General features: G+C 44.3%; 1 protein-coding gene across 1 annotated transcript; it reads right to left on the reverse strand.

Moving 5' to 3' along the window:
- Nucleotides 1-1,849: 1,849 nt before the first annotated feature.
- On the reverse strand, nucleotides 1,850-10,088 carry ADSL (adenylosuccinate lyase; the record flags this gene model as incomplete). Its single annotated transcript, XM_008940231.1, has 9 exons — nucleotides 1,850-1,990; nucleotides 2,315-2,491; nucleotides 4,676-4,765; nucleotides 5,337-5,427; nucleotides 7,313-7,460; nucleotides 8,186-8,255; nucleotides 9,083-9,173; nucleotides 9,581-9,627; nucleotides 9,917-10,088. Coding segments are annotated over 9 exons (973 nt in total), but the record flags the coding sequence as incomplete, so codon positions are not given.
- Between the last annotated feature and the right edge of the window lie 895 nt (nucleotides 10,089-10,983).

Below are 10,983 nucleotides of genomic sequence, written 5' to 3' on the forward strand. Positions count from 1 at the left end.
GGCCCCTGCCGCCCATCGAGGTGGCGGGAGCCAGCGCTGGGAAGGGCGGCGCTCAGCCCCCGCAGCGGCCTCCGAGGGGAGCCGTACTTCGGGTCTACATTGATTTATCGGTTCTACATTAATTTATCGGTTCTTTTCCCATCATTCAGGCCTAGACCGATTTATTTTCCAGGCAGGGCAAAGACCCACGGCCACTTTACTGCTCGCATCTGTCGTGGACACAGGCTACAGGGATACCAGAATGAACCAGAAGAGTGATCTGGCCTCGTGAATTAGTAAAACCTGCTTCTTGGTGATACTCCAACAACCAAAAATGGGGAACTACACCTTTGTCAACTCCAGGGTAAAAAAAAAAAAAGCAAGATCCCAAACCAAACTACTAAAAAAGGAGCAGAAGCCTCCAGAAGGATTTGTGTATTGTGCCGCAGGTTTCTAGTAGGGTGACGTTTTCCCTACCATCGTTACTCTTTAAACTTTCCAGGACAACAACTCTGCCTAACACAAAAATTCACTCTCAGCACAGGGTTGTTTTTTTTATGCTCACAGAGGAGGAAGGAGGGCCAAAATAGGAGGGCTTCCATGCCTTTGTTTTCTTTTCCTTTTGAGTAATAGTTTCAATTATTTTTTTTTTCCAGAGTTACCCTTTGCAAACAGACAACTAATGGTCAATAGCACAAGCAGGCAAAATGTTTTAACACTAAAATTTGCTCAAGTTCGAGATGTTTGGAATGCCATAGTCAGAGGCAAGCTAGAGCCTGAGCAGCGTAGATGAGGGGAGATCATGGCTTGCAGCCTCCCCTTTCCAACTACATACCAGGGACAAGCATAGAGCATTTTGAAATCCTCTTTAAACATAGGTGACCTGAAGGAGAGCAGGTAGCTTCTTTTAATTAGTTCTGCTTTTCTTAATTCTCTCCTGTTAACACACTTGAAAAAAGAACCATGTACTTCTGATTGTGTCAGTTCTGACAGTCTGAATGAGTACCAGAGGGAAGAGGGAGCTTTTTATTGCACTCAAGCAAAAGAAGTGGGCTCTAATGGAACAACACTGGAAGAAGACATGAGGGAATCATTTCAGTTTAAGTCAAAGGAAGAAGAGTTTGGTCCAGTAAATGCCCAGTAAAGCACAGACATTACAAACAGAACATTCAGGACCAGAAATAAGACCAAACTCCTCAATTTCTCTGGCATCCAATGAATTCCAACATCTTTTTTATTTCCTTCTTGGACAAAACTTGCTCTGGAGAACCACTCCCACATGCTGCCATTCAGTATCAAGCAGCTACAGCAAAGCACCTGTGAAAGTACATCACAATGGCTGGTTCCTAACCCTGTAAATGTAATTTTCAGAAGCTACAGAACCAGGTAAAGTATTAAACCAGCAAGGGAGCACTAAAGGACCACCAGTTTTGATGAACCAAGAAGTTCCACAGCCTCTCCTTTTCATTATTCCTAATGTCTTGAGCTATTTGCTCCCCAAATCACACTACTCAGACCTTTTATCATCTTCTGAGACACCTGTGGAGGCAGTTTAGGAGCAAAGAAGATGGAAATGTGAGCTCAGCTCCCTTTATCCCCACTCTTCTACAAGTCACACATGAATTTCAGGCAGCACCTGGCACTGCTCTGTGAACAGCTGTCAGTGCTCTAGGAGGGGCCAGTGAAAGGTACAGTGACAGAGTCACCTTGTCACATCAAGTGTTTCTCAGTAACTCAGCACACCATAGGTGGAAGCTTGATTAAACAGCAGACAAAGAATGAAAAGCCCATCTGGAATCAAGGTGGCTGTAAGCTCTGGGGGTTAAATGGGCTGCAGAGAACCAAAATGAGGTGACACAGTAAACAGACCTGGTTCAGCAAGGCTTTTATTATCATCCTGTGCCCACACCTTTGCAGAACACACCTAAAGGGCCAGCTCAATTTTCCCACCCATCTTGCTTTGGTATGGAACCAGCATGGGTCGAACCTCCTCCTTCAGGAACTTTGCCACCTGTTCAAGAGAGATGGAAAAGAGAAAGTGAGCACAAGAAAGGGTTCTCTGGTTCTCTTCTCCTCCCTGTTCAGACCTGCTTGTTTTAGTGGGGTCTCTATTTCACCGAGACACCCAGCAGTCTGATACATCCAGACTAAAAAATGTGCAGCCTGCAAAGACAGACAAGGAAGCCAAGGAAAACCCAGAGAGAAATGTGTCTGCCTTAGTATCATGGGCAGAGGTGCATATTAGGTACACTCTGGGGCACACAGGAGGATGCAGGACTAAATAACACACTGTGCTGCAAACTCTAACGCCTGAAGCCTCTTTCCAGTGCTTCACCTGCTGAGGAGCACGTCCAGTGAAGGAGGAGGGATCCAAGAGGCTTTCAAGCTGTTTATGGATAGGGCTGAAGTAAGGATCAGCACGGACCCGGTCGATGAAGTCATTATCACCCCCTTCCTGTTTCACAACAGCAGCTGCTTGCTGGGAGAGAACACGAATCTTCTCGTGGCAATCCTGCAAGAGCAGGGAGAAGAGGAGAGGGAAATAAAAAAGTCATCCCATTGTTCCTGACAGCACATGCTCACACTGCCAGCTTCTGCAGAAGGGAGAAACATCAAAGTGTACTGCACTGGCCAGCATACAAATGAGACACAGCTTGGATGGCCATGTCCTACATACCACTTAGTTTAACATTAAACTAAGATCATCTTTCTTCCACATCTGCCCTTTGAGGCTAAAACAGTCTGAATGACATGCACATTCCCTCTTCAATTATACCACAAACCTACGACACTGGAACCCTTTAAACTTCCTCTAAATCCCCAGAGACTCCTAGGAGTCATTATCAGATATTTTTTCAGTTCTATTCCCTCCTTGCATGATTTTTTCCAAAGACAGACTAGAGTAGCTGTTCCCAAAGTATTCTGAGAACAAAGGAATTCCTTATTAACCACTAGTCATACCCTGTATGGAACGTCTTGGGAGCATAACAATGTAAAACCTCTAAAGGTTTGGAAAAAGGAAAAGAACCTGTCTCACTTAATGAGCAGTGAGACTGTAAATCCTGGCTTATGTAAGGACAGAATGAAGGGAGAAAAAAACCCTTTACAAACTTGAGGGCCTCAAGGTATTCTTTCCTAAAAAACCCTCGTGTGACACTAAGACTGGCAAAACCCTTGCAACAATTTTTTGGCAACACTTCCTAATCCCTTGATTTTCTGTGGAATCAATTGTAAAAAGGGAACCCAACTTTAGTTTGGGTTAGTCCTTTAGTCAGGGACCACCTGCAAAATCAGATGCTGTCACGCTGGCCCTTAAATTTACAGCCATGTAAGAATCTTCTCCTCATATGTGTTATCCTTGAGTTAGGAGGATATCCTTCAGTTAGGAGGAAAAAGATCTCCTGTCCCTTGCTTCCTTTGCCCAAAGGCCATCTTATTCCAAGCAGTGACCTGCCTCAGGTGAACAGATCTGTCTTCTGGATGTTTAGGGGACTGAGCTGTTCAGTGGTGAGGAGAGGAAGTGAGTTTCCATGTGGGAAGGTGGGAAAGTGTAGAAACTACACTGCTCTGGAGTTCCCAGCACATCAAAACACAACACACTAATGTGACTAAGAACAGATTTTACGACTGTACTAAACTCTATAGATTTGTAATTAAACAGCAACAGAAAGAACGTAGGCCAATAACAAACACAAATGAAGTTCCCTCTTCAATCTAATCAAAACAGAGATTGTTTATGTATGTACAGGATACTTGAGAAAAAGAACCAGATGAAAAGATAGCAAAATTTACCCAACAAGATGTGACCCTGCAGTTTAGTTGGGAAGCTACTGACTGAGCCAGTGACAAACATCAGAGACGTGCAGGGGTGGGAGGAAAAAGGATTTTTCCTGACTATCATCACAGGTGAATTGCCAGAAGTGTTTCAGAGAACTAGAACCACATATCCCACTCAAAGCTTCTAACAAATCCTTCTGCTATTACTATCTTGCAAGTTTAACTTCTTTCCCTGATGTGGAAATAATCATAGGAGGACAAATTACTATCTAAAGGTAAGTGAAAATAAGCTGGTTTATTAATATAGAAGTTTGATTATTAGTTTTAAACTAAATTGCAAGATTCTATAAGGAAGTATAATCTAATTGTGTCTGGGTTTTTTTACTAAGGAAAATGTTTATTTAAGGTTTTCTTGAACACAGAAAACTGAATGAAGGACCATAAACAAAGTTAATGATAAAAAACACTCTACTGAATTAGAGAAGAGTGACACATGAATGAATGATTCAGAATAGTCTCAGTTGTTTTTTAGTTAACAGCACTGATTCATTCTTTTAATTTATAAGGTAGCCAACTGCCAACACATTCCATTTAAAGAAGCCTGGCCTGAGTTCCCAGTTCCTTCAAACATTTGCAAAAGGAAAATGCCTACTCGTATCTGATATAAAAATAGGTCTGCCTCTTCCCCAGCACAGGCAGAGTGCTCAGACACAGTGCTCCCATCAGTAACTACAGACGTCCACAACCACTCTCGTCAGAGAGCAGAGTCTGGCTTTGCAGCACCAGAGTGGTATCAATAACTCTGTGGGAGAGGGAGGAGGACAAAGCAAGGTGAGATGGTCAGGGGAGGAGCCCAGGTGCTTTGGTGACTCAGGACTGAGGTGGCAGGCAAGGAGCAGAGATGTGTTTGAATGTGTACCTGACGGTTGCCCCCTGCCTTCACCATGGCCATGATGATGTTCTCCGTGGCCATGAACGGCAGCTCCTGCCGGATCCTCCTCTCGATCACCTGCAGCAGAACAAAGCAGAGAAGAGACAGTATTATAGCAGTTCTGTAGACAGCTGGGACTCCCAGTGAAGATTTCCTCTCCCTTTTAATCACCAGGACTGGACAATGATGCAAAGATAATTTCTCTTTTTGAACTTAGCTATGGAAATCCAGGTCTCGAAGCTGATAATACTTAGAATCTGTATCTTGTGAAGATACATTTCCCACATTACAGTGGAAAAGATGTACATAGCATTTTTTTTTTTAACCTGTAGGTAAGTTACAGGGCTGTACAAGATCTGCCTTGACAATATCTTTTGGTGGTACATTCTACAGCTCCATCATGATGTTCAGGGAAAAAGATCCTTTTTGAGAAATTCTTAATTTACCACCTTTTGGCTTCAAAAAGTACCTTTTCATGTCTGTCCTGCAAACAGTGAAAACACAGTGAGGATGGAGAGCAGAAATCAGAAACCATCTGAACTAACAGATAAAAATGTAACCCTTTGAGTGGGAGGTTTTTTTTTTACACCTTGGCATAGCTGCAGCTTTTTCAAGGGTGCAGCCCTGCACACATTATCTCCTGCTTTACCTTTGGATACACCACAAGTCCCTCGGAGATGTTCTGCAGGGTGCTCAGGATGATGTCAGCTGTGAGGAAAGCCTCAGCCAGACACACGCGCCTACGGGACACACCCCCAGGGCCCCAGTCAGCAATAAAGGCAACACTCCAGTCTGCCCCAAATCCAGCTCTTTAGTTTCTGTAAATAACTCTCTAAATACAATGACTGTGACCCTAAAGCTGGCATTGTTCTCCTTAGAGGTGCTTCTTGCTGCTAAAGGGTCACAATGAGGAAAGCTAAGGAACATCTTACAGCAGTAGCTCTCAAGCTGGGGAGAAGGGGGAGGGGATTGGGTTTGGGTTGTTGGGGTTTTTTTTGGTTAGTAGCAAGAGAGAGAGAGAGAGATCTACTGATCCTGCTTCCCAGGAGTGAGACATGGTGCATGCTCAAGCTGTGTCTGCCTGCACTCAGAGGGGAACTTCCAAAGTGATCCATGTGTTTGGTGGGGACTTCCTCCAAGAGACCAGCTCCTGGTCACAAAGGAGGCTCCCGGCAAGGAAGAAGGACAAGAAGGCAAGGAGGGAAAGGAGAAGAGTGGTGGGGACTGAGTGGTACCAGGCAAAAGACTCTGGGTCACCGTGCAGCAATTACAGCATCATCCACCTGTGACAGCAGTGCCTGGCCCATTCTGAACTCTGATCTTTTAAAATATACCAGTACTTGAGCCTTCAGCTGCACCTAAGGCCCCCAATTCTATCACACTGTCTTGAAAAGGACTTGCTGTTTTGTAGGTTGATTGCATTTCCTCTGGCTTGCTCTCCTTTCAAAACACTACAGCTTTAAGGAGAAAAATCCAAGGCACAGAGTTTTAAAATTGGATTGTGAAGTGGACAAATGACCCTTTCTATCAGATGAGGTGAAAATAAAATTTGAAACATCCCAGTACCTCTCTCAATATCTGGTATGTACTGGGAAATAATCACACCACATCAACCAGTCTCCAATTTTTTCCATTTACAACCTTTTCTTCTGCCTGTTCAGCAGCTTCTTAATAAGACTAGCAACTATGGAGTAAAGTCCTTCTGGAAAAAGATCTTCCACACTTTCACACAGACATTATGTTTGTGGAGACATTTAAATATAATATTCTCATCAACAATCTGAGCACTACTCTATAGCCAGAAGTGATGTTGTTCATTGTTCCACAAGCCATGTATTTTAGAAATCTAAGAAAAAAATCTTAGAATCTAAAGATTTCTAAGATGCTAAGAGATCAAATTCTGCCCCAGAAGAATACTTTGAAATGAAAAAAAGCTTTATGCAAATTTAATACTAATTAGAAGATGCAAGCATTGAATTTGATGGCTATAATTTAGTAGAAAATAATTACAGGTAACTTTCTCTCATCTCAAATTAGTCATAATGAAGAATCAGAAAACAAAGCAAACTTTGCTGAGCAGTACCTAAAAGACCTGCACAGGTTTTCATGAAACATCACTTAAAAGAGTTTGTGCACTTTCTTTAGGCTCTGAACTACTTCTTGTAAAGTACAACACTTCACAAAGAGATGAAAATAAGTTTCTTTAGATTATTTGGATTGTTAAGGGGTTACAGATAAAATACTGAATTATTCTTTAAGAAGTGAAGAGGAGCATGGTCAAAAACTACATTCAAAACAGGGAGGAAAATTTGAGAAATGTAAGAACTGCTATAATATGCTGTTGAAACAGGAAGACTGTGAGAGCAATTTATTACCATGGCTTCTGCATCCCTACCTCTCTCTGCTGGTTCACCTTGCAGAAGATTCTGATATTAAAAAACCCTAACAGATTTCATCTGGCCTTAGACAGGAAACCAGTCTGTAATCTCTAGATTCTACTGAGACTGCATCTCATCAGGGTGGCAACTTGTGGTTTTAGTTTAAAAATAGTATTTTCTAACTACACCAAAAGACACTCCTGCACAAGACCACCTGAAATTGCTGCACTGCATGATCTAGACAAACCTGTTGGCACTGTCATCCAGTGTTCTCTCAAACCACTGCACGGAGGCAGTTTGGAGGGGATCCAGCACCAGGGTCATCAGGTGCCGGGCCAGGCTGCAGCAGCGCTCCGAGCGCATGGGGTTCCTCTTGTAAGGCATGGCACTGGAGCCTGAGAAATGTGATGGGACAGGTCACAGGAGCACTGTATTCAGGAAGAAGAGACAAAGGTCCACCCCCACATAAGGAAGGTCTATTAAGGATAATCTTTTTTTGACTGAAGCCTCAAAACGTGATGATTTTCTAAGGACAAAATGGAATAATGAAATTACAACACCACACTCCCCTTCACAACAGAAACATCCAGACGTGGGGAGAAAAAAGTGAGAAAGCATTTTGCTGTTCCTCAGAACAGAAGTACTACCACATAAAAACAACAAATGGAATTAATTTTTCATGCAGTATTTAGTGCCATCTCTCTATGCTATCCCTAGTGCAAGGGCCCAGCCTAGTTTCATCATTCCAAACTTGTCTCTTTATAAAGAGCAAAATGCTGGGTCAGGCAGAGAACCTACAGCTCTGTTGAGCTTCACAAGGAATGGAAACCAGTAAGTACTCCCCAGACCCCAGAATACGTTATGGTTTCTGCTCTCCCCCCAGACCCAGGAAGTGCAGAAATACAAATCTGATTTTAATTACTTAATATCCAGAAACCTCTGGGTAAAGTGCATTTCCTCCCTCTCCATTTCAAAAGACCCAGATTATGAACAATGCCCAACCTCAGTTAATTTAAAGCAATTTCTATCAGTGACATTTCTGACTTTGCTTAAAAGGCTGCACCAACGTAAAGGAAAAGACACATAGAAATGTGTCCAAGAAATGTCTCCCATCCCTTACCAATCTGGTCCTTCTCAAAAGGCTCCTCTATCTCCTTCAGGTTGGCCAGAAGACGAATGTCAGTACAAATCTAGGAAAAAAAGACCAAGAAGTTATCAACCAACCAAGCTAACGCACATCAATATGTGTGTCTCCCATTAGTGTTCCTGGAGAAGTGTTTGCATTTGTCTCCAAGAAGTAAATTTGGGAGGCAGTGAAAAACTTCAGATTGACACTGTAATCAGACTTCCCAGCCTAAAAATCCCAGTCAAGAAAGCATAAGGAAAACAAGGAGTCCATCGTGTTAGCACAGAACAGGACTCCAAGAAGGACAAATCTTGGCAGGGAATGGAGAAGATACCAGGAGGTATCAGTGAAAATGCATAATAAAATTACAGGGATTTGCAAATCCAGATAACACGTGCTCACTGAACCAGCCAGCCTACAAAAATAAACCAGAAGAAAATACTACAGCCCACTTCAGCCCAAGCAGAGGAGGAGGGAGGGAACATAAACAAAGCAAAGAGAAGAATCCACAAGGACAGAGAATAACACCATTATCAGAGAAGCAATTAACTAGGACCAAATGGTAAAATTTGAAAAGTCATTCACCACCAGGAAAGACGTTTACTCTAATTGGATCAATTTAGCATAGATTAGACTAATGTCTGGTGTGGAATTTGTTAATCCATTTTAGACTCTGCTCAGTAACCATGTTTTATTTGCCTCTGGTCTTAAGATTTTAGAGGTTTGATTACTAGGCATGTACCCAGCAGTGAATTTATACAATCACAAAGACAGCAGCTGAACAAGGTATACTTATTAATATTTCTGGAGCATTCTACACCATAAGTACCTTCTCTTCAAGATCTCAAATGCTTTCCCCTTCTTCCCAATGCATACTAACAGGGTGCTCACCTTGTGTATGGATGCCCCAAGACTGGCCAGCACAGACAGGACTCCAATATCCACCTTGCGACTGTAGGTCTGCCCTGTGACCATATACGCCCTAAAAACAAGCACAGAAGTTGAGTGCTCCAGACAGATATGACTGAAGTGCAGGACTTTGAGCAAGCAGTGACGTGCCTCTTGAAGTGGAGGGCTGCCATTCTGCCCTGACGATAACAGCTTTGGATTCAGGCTGTCAGTTTTGGGCAGCATGCAGATGGGAGAGAGAAAAGCAGAGGGAAAACCAGCCAGCTGTACCCTCACAGGAAGACAAGTAGAGGTGGCCTGTTGAGGACGTGAAGCTTCCTGTGTGAAGCTGCAACTAGGAGTGGAAGATGGCACAGGGAGATAAGTCAACAGCAGCACAGATGTCAGTCTGACAGCCAGGGGAACCTGGGTCAGCACAGACAGCAGGAGTCATGCTTTGTTAACACCAAATCCAAGTGACTGAGCATGCTTGTTACATACCGCTTAAATCCTGCTTTTGCAGTCACTAATCTGTCCAGCTCTTCAACCTCAGGGTGAAGAAAAAAGCAAAAACAAACAGAGCTCAGGATGCAGCACGTCAGGAAGGTCAACAACAACAAGAAGGACCCAATGATTTTCCCAGTTAACTGTCAACAAAGGTTTAATTGGCTGGGAAGCACTCCCCTCTCCAAATTCTGCTTCCTTTCACACAGGGCCTTGTCAGTGGGCCGCAGAGGGACTGCAGTGCCCTTGTGAATTTGATGCCAGAATCTCCACGTTCTCCCAAGGAGAGAACTGCAAAGACTGTAAGTCTGCACCCTGGGCTGCCTGACTTACTTTACTGTGGTCTCCCTCGAAGAGCTGCAAGAAGCTGGCTTGAGTGCCAGTGGTGCCTTTCACACCCCGAAAGCGCAGGTCATCCCGAGCCCGCTCCAGGTTCTGCAGGTCCATGCACAAGTCCTGAATCCACAAGCAGCAGCGTTTCCCCACAGTGGTGAGCTGTGCAGGTCTGAAAACAACCAAGAACAGAATGCGACTCATTGACAATTTGCACAGCTATTCCAGAAGAACCACAATTTGCTGCTGACTCTACTGTTAAGACCTCCTTGTAGGTTGGTCTCTCTGATTCCTCTGAGCAGATGTTAAAAACATCTTGCTTATGCAGGAAGATGTAACAGCACATATATAGAGAGACAGACCGAGAGGGTGCTGGTGGACAGGTGGCTGAACATGAGCCAGCAGTGTGCCCAGGTGGCCAAGAAGGCCACCAGCATCCTGGCCTGGATCAAAATGAGCGTGTTCAGCTGGATTGGGGAAGTGATCGTGCCCCTGTACTCAGAACTGGTGAGGCCACAGCTTGAGTAGAATCATAGAATCAGTAAGGTTGGAAAAGACCTCTAAGATCATCAAGTCCAACCATCACCCAATAATACCATGACCATTAAACCATGTCCCCAAGTGCTGCATCTACACGGTTTTTGAACACTTCCAGGAATGGTGACTCCACCATCTCCCTGGGCAGCCTGTGCCAATACCTCACACTGTACTGGGGACAGTTTTGGGCACCACAGGATAAGAAAGATCTTGAGGTGCTGAAGCAAGTCCAGAGAAGGGCAGCGAGGCTGGTGAGGGCTCTGGGGAACATGGCTTGTGAGGAGTGGCTGAGAGAACTGGGGGTGTTTAGTCTGGAGCAGAGGAGGCTGAGGGGAGATGTTACTGCTCTCTACAGCTCCCTGACAGGAGGCTGCAGTGAGGCGGGCGCTGGCCTCTTCTCCCAAGTAACTAGCAACCAGACGTGAGGACACATGATTAAGCTGCCGCAGGGGGGGGTTCAGATCGGACGTTCGGAAGAACTCCTTCCCGCCAGAGCGGCGAGGCACCGGGCCAGGCTGCCCAGGCCGGCG

This window comes from Merops nubicus, unplaced genomic scaffold (assembly GCF_000691845.1).
Source record: "Merops nubicus isolate BGI_N331 unplaced genomic scaffold, ASM69184v1 scaffold40835, whole genome shotgun sequence".
NCBI classification, from domain to species: domain Eukaryota; kingdom Metazoa; phylum Chordata; class Aves; order Coraciiformes; family Meropidae; genus Merops; species Merops nubicus.